The sequence below is a fragment of the Pezoporus occidentalis genome, unplaced genomic scaffold (genome assembly GCF_034315485.1).
Source record: "Pezoporus occidentalis ecotype Australia unplaced genomic scaffold, CSIRO_AGI_Poc_V1 ctg23, whole genome shotgun sequence".
Classification (NCBI taxonomy): domain Eukaryota; kingdom Metazoa; phylum Chordata; class Aves; order Psittaciformes; family Psittacidae; genus Pezoporus; species Pezoporus occidentalis.
This window is the reverse complement of record NW_026914180.1, coordinates 4365272-4380938: the sequence shown is the minus strand read 5'-3', so window position 1 is coordinate 4380938 and position 15667 is coordinate 4365272. Positions and strand designations below refer to the sequence as shown.

At 43.1% G+C, this 15667-nt stretch overlaps 1 protein-coding gene across 9 annotated transcripts in view; it reads right to left on the bottom strand.

The window, feature by feature from the left end:
• DPP6 (dipeptidyl peptidase like 6) overlaps positions 1-15667 on the bottom strand; it is a 563983-nt gene that overhangs the window by 256837 nt on the left and 291479 nt on the right. The window contains exon 1 of one of the 9 annotated variants that reach the window (XM_062621475.1): positions 6220-6705. The exons of the other annotated variants lie outside the window; for them this stretch is intronic. Coding sequence (XP_062477459.1) covers positions 6220-6276 — 57 coding nt within the window. The 5' untranslated portion in view covers positions 6277-6705. Of the gene's footprint in view, positions 1-6219; positions 6706-15667 lie in introns of those variants that run through there. 9 annotated transcript variants of the gene reach the window in all.

The window sequence follows — 15667 nt, the reverse complement described above, 5'->3', positions numbered from 1 at the left end:
GGCTGCAACACAAGTTACCTCTGACAGGAACGGAGAGAGCAGCAGTCAACCAACACCGTCCCAAGGACAAGTGGTAGAGCACGCCCCATTTGATCTGTCAAGGTATGGCCAAAGTGTACAGCATACGTGATTTCAAGTAGCATCTTAAGGAAGCATACCAACCCTTACAAGCTGTGCGCTTAGAGGATCACCAACCATAATGTGGTCTTGACACATCTAAGGGTTTCTAGAAGGACTTCCATTCCACTGAACAACAAGAAAGCTTTTCTACAGCCTTCTCCTTTTGAGACTCCAGTTTTATGACAAAAATGTTTCCTTCCATCTCTATCTCTCCCTCCCCATTGCTTAGCTGCCTGCATTCCTCATGGTGAATTAAAAGCTTGAAAAGACTGCTAGTTTGATGCAATTTCATGTTCTTGAATATTGTGTTCTCAGGAGCACTATTACAGAAATTTAATCTCTTGAGAAATAGATCAGATGCCATTAACAGAATGAAACACAAATGTTCTCTATGACTTCCTGAAGAAAGACTGCGTTGGGTCTACAAGATATGTAATTTACAGAGTTGTTATCAAGAAAAAAAAAAGTATTGTCTCATATAAACAATGTTATTTTTAGAAAATTATGCATTTGAACAACTAGCACTAAACAGTTCCATTAAAACTAAAACCCCGCTTTGTTTCCTATGTAGGTCAGAGTCGGGTTTCTTCTCTTTCCCTTCTCTTTGGCAGACACCTTCCAAAAGTGAATGTTGCCCCCTGACTTCTGCAGAGCTGTAATAATCAGAGCCAGAATACTGCAGCAAGGCAGTGAGAATAAGGGATTCTCACAAGCAGGGACTCACCTTTGGGATACAACTGTTTTCAGCCCCAGCCAAGAACACAGGAGCTGCACTATCACAAGTCACTGAGATAATATGCTAAATTAGCTCATCTCCTGGGAGACCCACTCCTACCTGTTCAGCAGCTCCAGGCCAAGCTCAGTTCAGGCCGCCGGGTAGTGGGTACTGCAGAGGTATGTTATGGTGCTCTTCAATTTCTCTGTGTGGATTTTATCCCACTGGGGTGCTGCAGTGGGGATTGACTGTGCCAGCCAGTGGCACCGTAAATCAGGGCTTTCTTGTAACAAATTCACAGCTCAGTCTGTTTCCTAACATGAAGTTACACTGCATAATCTCAAACCTTCCCAAGAAAACATAGAGGATTTAGTGGTGGTTCTTTGTGGTCTAGCATACACCAGGGGAAGGTATTGACAAATAAAAAGGCAACATACTTTCGCTACTTCAAGAGATAAAATTCACAGCTTACAATATGTGCCTGAACCTGCTGTACACTACAGCCTATTTACAACGTGAAGAGATCCCACACTCTTTGGAGCCAATCTGTATTGCTCACGTGATGTAAGGAGGCTTTAGTGTCACAGAGAAACAGGATTGTTGCAGTCTGTCAGGTAAAGCATGTTGAACTAACCAAGACACTTGGCACCCAAGGATGATAACTTTCTGGACAGCACTTAGGTGTGCGAAGCAGATCTGGAATGATTTGAAGTCACAACTCACAGGAAAAGGAAAATAAAAAAAAATAACACTTAAGAATATCTTCAGATACAGGAACATAACTCACATGAAGTTACGCTTACTTAACTGCATTCCCCCCCTGCCCCCGCCCCGTTAATGACATGGGCATCCAGCACTTTTGCTCAATTCAGGACTTCACTGCTGACTAAATTTCTCAGTTCTACTCATCTACTATGCTCTAACTCACATTTTTAGCTGCCTCAGAGCATACAAACTGTCTTCTTTCTGGATAAAGCTACATGAGAGGATGCTTTTCAACCACTAATGGACATTCAAACCAGCCTAGAACTAGCTCAAAATATCCCCCTGTCCAAAATGTGTATTTGGGACCTCAATACCATCTCTCTCACTCTCATGGGGTGGGTCCACACTACTGGGTCCACACTACTTCCCAATGTAAGCACATCCATATTTTTTAGTTTAATCTGCTCTGTGAATGAAGTAACAGCATAAGACTTAGCTCATCATGGCTGAGGATTCACAGCGTCTTGAAGGAAGACAGCAGGGTACATAGGGATTGACACCCTTTGCTACAGGAATCCCAAAATTACCTGATCACAGCTATGTAGGTGAAAGCCCTGCACAACGTACCTAAAGTGCAGGTATTTTTTTATTTTAATAAATATGCCCAAATAAAAGCACATTTCAGCATAGTATATTAGATACTCCAACTATACTCACTCTTCATGATACTACAGACTATTTCTGTGAAGTACAGAGTGGCAGGGGAATATTAGAAGCATGAAATATTACTCTTTTCATCATTTTATTCTTGAGTCTGACTAGGTTTCCCAAGTTAAATGTCTTCTCTCTCCACTTGAAGGCACCTATTATTTGGAATTCCACCTGTTCTGTAAAATTCAAAATTGATTACCTTAATGACAGCTAATAGGCATAACTGTTCTATTGATCTGACTCCACTCCTCCATGTAGCCCACTTCAATAAAAGGCAACACTCGAGCTGGCTCCTTACTTAATTTTTGGTCTTTTATGCGGAGCTGCACGCAATCATTAACAACCTTGTCTAGGACATGTACAGGGTAGAGCAAGATCTCACTCTCTCTGACAGTTTTTCTCTATGGAGCAAAAGAAACAGGAACAATCATTTATTCTGAGTGTTCAAGTACCTAATTAACCAATCAACCCTTTAAATATGTTTTATAAAAGGTGGTCTTTGAGAATCTGTGATCATGCTATCCTTGACATGCTGACTCATTTTTTAAAATACTTAAAAGTCTCATTTTAGCACATTATGCCTCTTACCACATCTTCATAAAAACCCAGCCTCCTTATTTTTTATGTATGACTGTAGAGCTATTTACATTCCCAAAGGTCATTAAAAGTAACAAGAACTGGGCTAAACTATGATAACAAATTTACAGGCTTACATTGAAATATAAAAATCTTCAGGAAATATGAATTACTAACGCACACTGACACAGTACTTGACCTGTTGTTGCTATTTTCTTCTCCTTTTCCAATGGAAATGTGGTTTTAATGGTGTATTCACACATCCAGCAAACAATCCCCAAGACAGAGAACAAGATTCACTAGTCCTCTTGAGCCAGAGCCCAAGTCTATTAGTATCTGCAGGCTTTTCTATGGACTTCTGAGCATTGGGTCTAGCAGAAAGCCAACTGCAATCATTGTACACTGCACGGTATCCAACTTCAACCATTTGAACAAGAAACCATAGCTGTGTCAAAAGCACCTAAGCATACAGAGACTAACACGTTCAACTTACATCTCGATCAAGCAACACGACTTGACGGTAAGAGAGTGTTACGTATCACTTGCACTTTCTGTACATGATGCCCAAAAGGCACCCCAAAAGTTCAGACTCATGAAAGAGATAAGCAAGGTGACAAATGATTAAAATTCTGAATAGTTTAACTGGCATGGAAGTGAGCAACACTGCTTATCAGAAAGAAACTATATAATAACATTTTTAATTTAAAAAAGGAAAGAAAGGGATGCTTACTGCATGGCTTCAAGTAGGTAAGGCACTGCATTGCTTATCTGCACATCCCAATCATTTCCTAATTATTATAATTTTTGTAAATCTTGAGAACATGCCTTCATTTGCATCTAGACACATGGGTCTGAATGAGGTTTTTTCATTTATGCCTGCAAAGCTTCTGCAGATGTTTTCAAACTTTCCACACCCTGTTCCTGCAGTGCCTTTTCGTGCCCAGCTTCTGTTTGGGTTTGCATGGTAGGACACAGCATAGACTTAAGCCAAGTATGTCATTTGCCTGCCTCTGGATCCAGGGAATGTCACAGCAAGGAATACAGAAAAGGGACAGTCACAATCTCTTACGACAGCAGCAGCTGCTTCTGAAAAAGAGTCGGTCCCCTACAGACAGACCAGCACTTTGCCTTCAATTTTCTCCCAGCTACAATTTTCAGTCTCTTGATCAGTTTTAAGCAAGCAAAAAAACCTCAGCAATTCTTGGTGTTCACAAGCCTGAAAATAGAATTTCATCTGGAAATAGAATTTGGATAGCGCCTTTTTTCACTTATGAACTGGTTTAAGTAAAATAAGAGGTTAGATCTGTGTTTAGTGTTGGAAGATAAAAGTACAATCAAAACAATGGACACAGATTGGATTCGACCCCCCCACTGTCAAACCATTTTACTAATCATGTACTGTGAAAACAACAACAAAAAATGGAAGTGAGCAAAGGTGCTTACAGACTCTAACATTAATATTCATCAATATCATTGATATTTATATATGCTTGATATTTCTATCTCATGCTCACACTAGGGCAGAGCTGAGAGAGCATGTACTTTCAGAATATTTAAGCAATACCATATGGGTATAATTGCAACTCAATCAGTTATAGAATAAATTCAATCAAGACTCTGCATAATACTAAAGACCCAGTCTAGGCATTTTATATTTCATACGGGAAGAGACAAGTAGCAAAGATGTGGCATGCCAGTAGCAAAGTCATGGCATGCCAGTAGCAGAATGGCATTACGCAGGTAGCACTACTTGAAAGAAAAACATTGCTCCTTCTTAAAACACAATCGACTTACACTTCTTGACTTACAAAACCCAGCAGTTTTGCACAGCTTTAAGAAGCAGGAGGTGACAGCCCCACAGCTCTCTTTGTTCAGAAAAGGCACTTATGCACCCCTGCCTCCCAGGAACACAGCTAGGCTAATTTTAATCTGCAGCAAACTGTGACAAACATACATATGCCAACAGAAATGGACAGGGAAGCAGAGAAGCCCAACAGATGTAAGGTTAAATGAAGGCACAGTTTCTTTACCCTCAGTATGAAAGTTGTTTTTTTTTTCTTAGTGTCACTGAACCATTGAGCCTGTTTTGGCCATTAGTAAAATGTCACCCTGAAAATGCAGATTATAAGATGCTGTTTGTGGTGCCTGGTGTCTTCCCTTGCTCTTCCTTTCCCCAGTTCCCTAAAATAAATCACCAAGTTTAAAAGAAAAAAGAAAAAAAAAAGAAAACGTGCGAGGCTCTCAGTTCATCGAGCCAGGAAGAACTATTTTAAGAATTAATTTGTGCCCTGAGAGATCTGTTTAAATTATCCTCCTATGCTGTCCTAACTGAAGATTAAAGCAGCAAACTTCCAATGTCTTAACGAGACGATGAAAATTGAAGAACTGGAGCGTACAGGCTTCCCCACAGTCCCCCTAGGCACAGGGCTGAAGCCGGGGAGGGGAAGCTGGTGCCAAGGAGGATGGAGCTGCTGGTCTGCCGGTGTGCCAGGAGCCCACAAACCTTTGCCATCCTCAGCTGGAGCTCTGAGATTGCAACCAGGCTTTCCCTTATGCCACCACTTTCTAACTGTGCTATTCCTTTACCAGTGAGGATATGTCCCCTTTTTCTGCCACCCACTGCTTTTTTGACAGGGAAAGTTTTGACTTCATTTTGTCCTGGTAAGTGCAGTCAGATAGAAATACACTTTGAAAACTAGGCACGACAGGCAAAATTAAGTCTTTAACTTTCTACCTTTACAGAAACACATAAAGCATCTACCAAGTGAAATAAATGAATCAAGTTCAGATATGGTGTGAGCATTGCAATTTCCCCCAGAGTCAGTGGGAGTTATGCCTACTTACAGCTGCTTCCCCCCCCCCCCATCACTGCTTGTACACACACAGCCTGAGCACACGCTGTACTCTAAATGTCCCTCCAGGACAATGCCAGACAAAAAAAAACCTCCAAAAAACCCTGAAAGTGCGTGACAAAGTAAGAAGCTGAAACCCACTTTTGCAGTTTTACATCCACCTGCATAGGGGCTGTTAAAAACCTTTACTCCCTTCCTCTAGCGAGAAGGGGCCTCTGTCCCAACATCCTGCTCCCTCCCCCTTGCACATAAGGAACAAGTTACAGAACAAATCTCTATTGCCTTCAGCAAGAGGTACAGGCTGTTAAAAATAGCACAATTTCAGCTTCCCCCCAGCCTCCACACACACCGAGACAGCAGACCTTGAACCCAGCTACACAGTACTTTCCTCCTGCCACTGACTGGTGACTCAGTTGACAATTTTAGGAATGTACACCAAGAAGATTAAAATGTATATATATTAATAATAATCATACACAAAACACAGAGCTATACAATGCAAATCTGTATTTGTTTGAAATTGAGGAAAATAAGCATTACCTGATCTTGTTGTTGGGCTTGTTTCCCTGATGCATTTTGCTCCTTGGCTGTAGTCATGCTCACCTATTTGTGCCCACTGCAGTGGCAAACAAGATTTTACAGTGTGTGTGCGTGTGTAAGCTTGTCTGTGTGTGTTCAGACATCCATGCACACACACACACACACAAAGACTAAAGGGATAAGGATGAGTAACTAGTCCATCACTTAATCACCAGCTGAGAAATTTCCCACCCCCACAAAAAAGAAATAAATAAAAATGCAATGTAAAAAAGCACTAGTCTAGCTGTCTTCCCCCTTGAGCCTCTAAAATAAAAGCAGAAGCAGGAGCAGAGAGAAGGATGCTGTGGGGGCTTCTTCAATTAGCAACAGCCTCTGCAATCGTCACAGAAACAATGATAACTGCTTGGCAACCAGCAACTGGCAGCTCGGAGCCGGGAGGCAGCGATGTGGTCCTCGCTCCCCACCTCCACGGCAGCAGCCCGCGCGCTGCGCATGCACCGGCCGCCTCGTAGCACAATGTGCTGCTCGCTGGCAATGAGCAGAGCTGAGCTGAGCTCGGCAGTCATCTCCCCTCCCGCAGCACGGGGAAAGGGGCCGCAGGCAGACGGCGCTCAGGAATTAAATCCCACGTTCCCGGTGATGCTGGCAATGGGAGTCCCGCAAACAGAGTTTCCAGCTTCTCCCAACTTGCACAGGTTTCAGTGCCCTGGCAGTCCCTGGCTATGAAGGAAAGCTGTGCCAAGGGCAGCCTCTGCCCCGCTGCCAGGGCAGTTTTGAAGGATGCAGCATGGACTCAGGGAAGCAGGTGCCCACTGATGGAACACGGAGAGCATCAACACGCCCTGGGGAGCTGCTTGCCTCACTGCCAAAGGGTGGTGCATTCATCAGGGTGAAACATGTGCCCAGCCTCCCCCAACCCTCTCCATGTCCCTGATGTGACGCAGGCCACTTTGCATTTCTGATATCCTGGCTGCCTCCTGCGTGCTTGAAGCTCCCATGTAGGTCACATTGCCGGGTGACACACCAGCAGCACTGCCTGCTCCACTCCACGCTGCCATAGCTAGCTTCCTGCCATAATGGAAGTATCTCCAACATGGTGGAGTTGTCAAAGAAGCCTTCCTAGCCCATTCACCCACCTTGCTGTCAGCATGGGGTGACACGGGGTGTGCTAAGCACAAGGCATAAAGCAAGTACCAGTCTCCAGTAACACTCAGAGGATCTTAATTGGACAAAACCTAGAGCAACATGAAGTTTGTTCAGTATTCGCTTGAGACTGGTGCAAGTCATAGCCCACCTCAATATCAGGCAACATGAAACTCCCATGTTGCTGCTTTCCAACTCCTCATCTCTTTCCAAGAGCACCTAGATCGAGCCCAGAGCTTGCCTCTGTGCTGTTGTGCTGTACAAAGCTAAACATTTTCTCACACACGTCATAGAATCATAGAATCATAGAATTGTTCGGACTGGAAGGGACCTTAAGATCATCAAGTTTCAATCCCCCTGCCATGGGCAGAGACACCTCACACTAAACCGTGTCACCCAAGGCTCCATCCAACCTGGCCTTGAAAACCACCAGGGATGGAGCATTCACAACTTGCTTGGGCAACCCATTCCAGTGCCTCACCACCCTAACAGCAAAGAACTTCCTCCTCATATCCAATTGGATCTCTGCCGAGTCTGCAGGTAACTAGCTAAGGAAAGGGGACATGAGAGTATTTATCTGACAAGGAAGTGATTATGCCCCATTCGATCCTCAGTTTTACAGCACAGATTTATTATACAAGGTCACATTCACCAGGAACACTACTTTGCTAGATGCAGTGTGCCCTTACACCTGGGATAAATTTGATCCTGTTTCAGGAACAGATCAACGGCAGGACAAGTTTTCCTAGACAGTATCTACTAGCTACCAGTCAGACCTCCTAAACATTTAATAGAATCATAGAATGTTTTGGGATGGAAGGCACCTTAAAGTTCATCCAGTTCCAAGCCCCCTGCTATGGGCAAGGACACCTTCCACTAGACCAGGTTGCTCCAAGCCCCGTCCAACTCGGCCTTGAACATGGCCAGGGATGGGGTTCTGTGTGTCCCTGTGGGGAGAAGACACAGCTTCTCTGGGCAACCTGTTCTGCATTTTCACCATTACATATCACATCAGTTTATAGAAACAGCAACATAAAAGATCTCCAACACAGAATTTTGCTGGTAGGAAAACTGGACAACTTTGCCTGGTCCCAGGAGCCAGGATCCTGGCAGCAGTTCATTAAAAAAGTGAACATCACCTTTCTAACAAGAAGCAATAATTTACAGTTAAATCTAACAGCCTGTGTCAAGCTCTTGCTGGGTTATATTATGACACGGTCCAAGCTTACAGTGCAATTTTATCTCTTCAGTCCCAATAGTTTTAGTCACAATATTTTGTATACATTTATAGAGAGGTTATTCTTGCTTACACATTTTTCCCAGTCATCAGAACAGAATTGCTTTCAAGGTCTTCTAGAAGTGGATCAGTTTGAATTTTCCAATGGGCTTGGTCTATTTTTCTACCTGTAGTGGGTAGGAATGAAGGCTTGCCTTACTCCACACTTTAGCTAATTTTCTTTCCAAAAGGAATTCAAAGGAAAAAAAACAAAACTGTATTGGTTGGGGTTTGGTTTTCGGTTTTGATTTTTTTTTTCTGTTGTTGTTTGATTGTTTTGGTTTTACTTTGTTATAGTATATCCTGTGAATTTCTGCAAAACAGATCCCTTTCAAAACATAGACCATTCACTGTGTCCCTGACCACTCAGTACTTACACTGGCAATCACTGAACTTAACTGCACTGCTGCTGAAAATAAATATATTTGTACCTATCTATTTACCCTTGCCTACCCTACCTATGTGAATTTAATTTTTTCACAGTTAACCATTAAAGACACGCAGTTTTCACTAGTTTTCTTGAAATTGTCACTCCTCCTTACAATGTAGATATTTCCAACTAAGCTTGCTGTTGGATGCACAAGAAGTTAATTGTGTTAATTAATCCAGCAGTTAGCTGTCCAAATGCTTATGGCTTAGCCTTATTACATAAGTGCGTTACTGTGAGAACTGACTGTTCTCACTTTACCTCCCAGTGTTTTGGTGCAGCTACCCCAGGTGTTATTGAAATGCCTTGACCTCTGCTTGGAGGTGCCTCTACATCACCCTTGACCTGTGCAGGGGTTTCATCCTCTCAGATGGCCACGAGCTGCTGCTCATTGACAGGAGGATGTGGAAGTCACGTCCTCCAGCTCTCTGCCACCATCCTTCCTCAATAAAAGGGGTTCAGCCATTCAGAAATACTCATTATTAACAGACATAGAAGAATCTGCTCACGTATTAACAGGGCTGAGGCCATCCATCCTGACCTCTGTGCTATGTTAGGGTACCAACTTTATTGCTTGGCTGAGTCACCACTCATGAAAAATTAATACACCTCTATCACAGGACAAGAATCAGTATGTTGCTCATACAGAGCAGCTGCCCAGGCAGAAGGATTTATACAGACTGCCCCATTTAGGGGGTTGCAGGAGGCACTGGCAAATAAGGACCCTGGGAATATAACTTTCCCATCCCACGGCATCCCACCTGATCACAGGAACACAGGCAGCACATTGTTCCTTCCTGCCAGGTTTGAAGATGCATCAGGCTGTTCATCACCTACCACACATCACTTGCAACAGGTTTGTCTTCATTGGCTGCCTGGGCTGTGTAAAGAAGCTATCTCCAGTTCCATCCCTGCCACACAATATCTGCATTCCCATCATGAGCATCTTTCATTAATCCATGTAGTCAACATCATGCCACCACTGGGACAACTCAGGAGCATTGCTATGAGCACAGACAGCTCTCGCTGCTAACCAGGATGCATGTTCAAAATGCTAACCTACAGCCATGTGAACGGCATCCCCACACTTGACAGCAATTAGCTCCTCTGCCACCAGGCAGAACAGCCAGTCATTTTCCTCCTATCAGGAGAGGAACCAGTGACAGGTGAAAGGAAGTCTTCCCAGCTTCTCAACTCATCTTCACCCAGAGTGCTTGTTTCAACAGTATCGTGCAGTGCTGCAGTAAGATAGATAATTTTTAATTACCTTGTAACAAATTAGTCACACATGTCCTACAGCCTTTCCCGTTAGAAGGGAAGTGCTTCATTCTCCTGAGACTGGCAGGAACAGGATTGTAGCCTAGGATCATTCTCAAAACACTCTTTGGAGTTCTCAGAGACCAGCTCTACCACCACCACAAAGCTCCCTCATGCTCAAAGATTGTTGCAAATCTTTTACATTGCAAATAGAAAATAATGCTGCAATGGCTCTGCAAGACAAGGTGGACTAAAACCTTAAAAACTCATTGCCATAAAGACCTATGAACTGTCAGGAGCTAAAGCACAATAACTATTGTTTATGACCATGCATTACAACAAAACAAGGTAGGGAAAAAAAAAGGCAGTTTGTTCTTACTCCCGAGCACTTTTAAGCAGATCAATTTACTAAGACTATCCTTGATTCTGCCCTTCCATGTAGGCAAGACTCTCTGCTGTCTGTGGATGCTGAGCAGCCACTTCATGGGAAGCAGCAATGGGCTCTCAGGAGTCAGGGTAGAGCATTCCCATTGCCTCTATGTTATAAAGGCCAGATCCAACAGCAGTCTATGTTCACAGGGACCCCTCCAGCTGCACACATCTGTTCAAGGGAGTATAGACTACGCAAGGGCAGTAATAAGCCTGTAGCAGCAGCAGGTATAGTTATTGGATGCAGAACCCTTCTGCTCCTTTGAAACCTGGTGTTCTGGCTGTACCACACTGAGCTATTTATTCCCTCTTCATTACCACATCAAGGAAGTTGAAGCCAGTGGGCAGAGTGGGTAAAAATGAATTCTACTTGATTAACTATACCTTTGAACAGTCTGCTAATGTTCTGCCCTCTCCAGATAAAGACCAGATCCCATGGAGAACTATGTATCTGAAATTCTTAGTGGATCTAAACCATTAGAACCCAGGGTGCGGTAATGTGCTACCTCTAGCAGAACACACCACATGATCTGCTTTTGTACAGCCAGTCCCTTGGAGCTTCACACTCACTACCAGCTCCCAATGGTTTAGCTGGTTTGCTGTCAGTTCAGAGAGGACACATGGCCTGGGAAAGCACATACTGTGTTATGTTATGATAATGGAAAAACCTATTCACAGGTAGTTTACAAAGGGTAAGTCCTAAGGGCTACATTTTTTTTTTTTTGGATGCAGTGTCATGGAGATAGTGAATGCTAGTAAGGTAACTCAGGAAGAGACACAGGCTGCAGCCCAGACACTCACTAAAAGAAAGGGGAGATGAGCCTGTAAAAACATCGTAGCCATGGATTTCAGCATTCAGTCATTTGAAAGGTGACTGAGGAAGCTTGGATCAAAACAGGATGCAAGGGGAACAGTGCTCAGTATGTATTGGTGCTGCTTTTCAGGAGGGGAAACAGGACAGTGCGGGCACAAGTTTGACATCCTGCAACAGCTGTCTGAGAAGAAGGTCTACCTGACTCATGCTCTCCTAAGACAACTGCATACTCCCCAAAAAGTAAATCCATTTAATCTCCAAGTCTGATTCAAAACATCTGCAGCTGCCCTACTGCCCCACTATTTCGGCTTCCTTAGAAAATTTCAAGGAAGAACATGAAGGGTCTTCACAAAGCAGGATGTATGTCTGCAGGACCATCATCACGGTCCTGCAGATGTGCCAAGGCATGCTGGTGACAATTCACTCTCCTCAGTTCCAATGCCAAGATATCATCCACACAAAAAGCGGTGGCACAGCGCCTCTTCAGTCTGGACTTCTGTAGCCCAGAAGCAGTGAGTCAGAGGGATCTGTGCTCCTCCACTGCAGATCCTTCTGAAGGTCAAGTGCTCCTCATGTAGGGGATGCCAGAGCAGGACAGGCAGCTGTGAAACCATAAGGGCTGCATGGTTAGAAATTCTCTTTACAGGAGTTTATGTTTTTAGATGCTGCAAAAGCAGCCAGTCATCCTGCCTGTTCATTCTCAAGATTTCTGTTCTGTGCTCATCTGAATAAGCTTCGGAGAGGGAGAATTTAATTTTTCTTCTGTTCTGAAAACACAACTTGTGCCCTGCCCCTCTCCAAGAATGTGACAACAGTAACATCACGTTAGTGCACAGCAATGCACCCAGTCAGAATTGGGAATTGGGAATACTTAGGTGGTAGGTCAGCTGACATCAGCTTTACTCCTACAAAGGCAGCAGAGCATCTGTATTGCTTACACACCATCCCCAGCACTGCTTCTCAACCTTGTTCCATACTAGAAGACAATAAAAACACTAAATCTTGTTCCAAAATAATCCCTAAATTTAGCAAGACTTCTCAGCTTGTCAAAGGGCATCCCCAAAATAATCTTGTTACCAAGGGGGGAAAAGCTTTGGCCTTTAAGGATATGGATTAGTTAACTCAACCTTGCATCAGCACTGTTAATACTGCCTCCCTCTGGTTGTCTCCAACATGTTTGTTCTGCCAAGGGTTAGTCACGGGGGAGTCTATGTCCAGACAAATTTTCAGAGAGTTTACTGAGGACCTCTGTAGCTTGGGGACCCACTCAAATGCTTTTCCAGATTTCAAAGGTTCTGTGAACATGCTAGAGGCAATAATAGATGATGGAATATAATTGCAGATAAAATTATATCACGTTTCCATTGCCAAGATCATTAAGAAAGAAATTTGGTGTAGTATTTTCATTTAACAGATCAAATCCAGTTTATTTACTCAATGCCTTTAATTAGTTATTTGCATGAATGTCTGTTCCTACAGGGGATACACTTCAAAACATTCCTCCAAGCTTGAGAACTCCTGTTATCTGAAACAAGCAGGTATGTGCAGCAGAGGACACACAGACAACAGGCATTGCAAGAATGACTTGTGGCTCTGTATAACAGTCCTATGGTGTTGCTACCATTTGTGCACTACAAAAGCCTTACTAAGTTGCTTTTTTTTTTAGCTTTGAGTATGAGAAGATGGTTTTAAGTGATTAAAATAGTTTTATTTGATACGCTGTATCCTGCTGCTTCCTATTTCTCGCTGCTGCTCCAAGTTCCAGGACTGGGATTCAAGCTGTGAAAAAGTCTGCTCACTCATGCGCAGCAAGGGCTGTTTGGCATAGCACTTTCCTGCCTAAACTGGAGCGTGACTCTGGGGAACACAGCAGGTACTTGTGCCCTTCTCACTTCTGGATTGTGTATCCACTTTGGTTTGCTTACCCTAAAGATCAAGCATGTGTACTGTCAGAATTTCCTATTTAAGTGGATTATATTTTTCAAAAACATTACTTTTGATTGACAGTGGGGTTAATTTTTTGAGTCAGCATATATACTTTAATACATCTTTCCAGCCTCAAAGGCACATGATTAGAAATGCCATAATTGTTTGGCACTACGTTATCCCTGCAAGGAATACAGACTGTACCGCTGGCTTTTTTCTTCCCCTCTGCCTGTTCCTGCTGGTGTGACCTTGGCAGCTGTAATGCAACAGATGCCTCTTTCTCGCTTGTTTATCTGTGCGTGAGAGACTTCTGAGGCCCCAACTTCAGTGCCAGCTGTGAATCGTCTCCAGATTGTTTTTTCAAAATTTGCCTCCTCACAGTCTGGCTTAGTATTTCTGCTCCCTGCGATCTTAGGGATCAATCTTCACTGACATTCCCCCCCCCCCCCCATCCGCATTATCATTTCTGAGCAGCAGCTGAATTCCTTCCTCATTGACTCAACATGAGCTCTTTTTGACTGTTGTTTTAGGAGTGGAAGGATTTATTTCTTTCCTCCCTACTTGTTTTCCTCTTTATTTAAACCTAAGTTTTACAGAACAGCTGCAATATAGATTTTGTAACTCAAAATAGCCAGGTCAGAAAATGTAAAAGAGACCACCAGCAATGAGAAGAGATAACAAAATACACCCCTCAAATCAGTGTCAAACAGAGAATCCCCATCTTCACAACAGCTGCAAAGATATTAGGCTATTTAGCAGCCTACTGCTTGGAAAAGGGAGAGCCTCATCTTCATTTTTAGCTCAACAGTGATTTATAGGATGAATAAATGATCTGCATATAAGATGATGACTGGTTTAAATGTAAATGTTGTGAAATTCTTATGTAAGCGCATACCATTGCTTGAGAGATCCTTGTACATAAAAGCCACAGCTGGAGCAAGTGGCTTTTTAAGCATTTGTTTTATGAAGTACACTTTTCTTTGCAATGGTTGTTATCTTTCATTAACTTTTATATCAGCTTTATAAAAAAAACCCAACCAACCAAAAACTTGAACTTATAACATGAACCGTACACTTTCAGTAGTGAGGTTATGCAAAATACTTGACACTGGTAAATAGATGCATGTAATATACTTTCATCTTAAAGATGTCACATCTGATTGAAAGTTATACTACCACAACTGATGAGGTCTCAAAAGTGATGCAGGCAAAAGGACCAAATGTCCTCAGTTACGGAATGCAAAACCTGACAGATGGCTGCATCGGATCCCATAGGCTGGGCTCAGTGGAGAGCATCTGCTTAGGAATACTACCACCTGTAGCAAAGGGTGCAACAATTGGACCCTGATGAGCAGTGGCCCATTGAACACCATGGTAGCCTTGTGATAACTTCTCAGAAACATTCCCAAACACCCAGAGGGGCAAAAGTGTCAGCTCTGCACCGGCACTAGTATCTTCACTTCAGTTTACTGACTTCCCAAAATGCTTACTGAAGTTGGATGGCTGGTGGTGGTCACTGCCCTCAGTTACTGGTGGGGGTTGTGATGACTGCAAGTGTTTGTATACTAGTGTGCTTTTTCTCAAGTAGATCCCTATGGTAAACATAGGTTGCTGCATTCCTACTAGCTGTACAGTAGATAAGTTTTTCTACTAGCCCAAAATAGCCTTTTCAAGAGTCTGAATAATGAAAACACTGCAGACACTTGTCTTCTCTAAAACAGTCACAAAGGCCCTTCCTATCTGCTTCTCATCTTTATTTTTGGAGAAGGCAAACCCACAATATATTCACATTTGAAGGCATAAGGAAGAGGCAGGAAACAACACTTGGGCATAGTCCTAATTCACTGGGCGGGTGAAACAAATGGTGCACAGTTTTTTGTCGCTTCACTCACTTTCCCCTGCTGTGCCTCAGTACCCGCCCTGCATTCATCTTTCCAGATTGCGTGTCTGGCACAGTACATGCACTAAATCAGAGGACAGCTGAAACTTGTTACCAGTATTCTGAATGCCCTCTAGTGGAAATGCTATTTATGGAAAATGGGCCAACTGGAAAAGCCTCCCCAGAACCCTTAACACAGATGTAAAGGTCTGTCTTTATTAAAAAAGAGAAAGAAGGGGATGAACAGAGTTGACTTATTACTAGTACAGCCTCAATAATCTGGTTACCTTGTGAAGA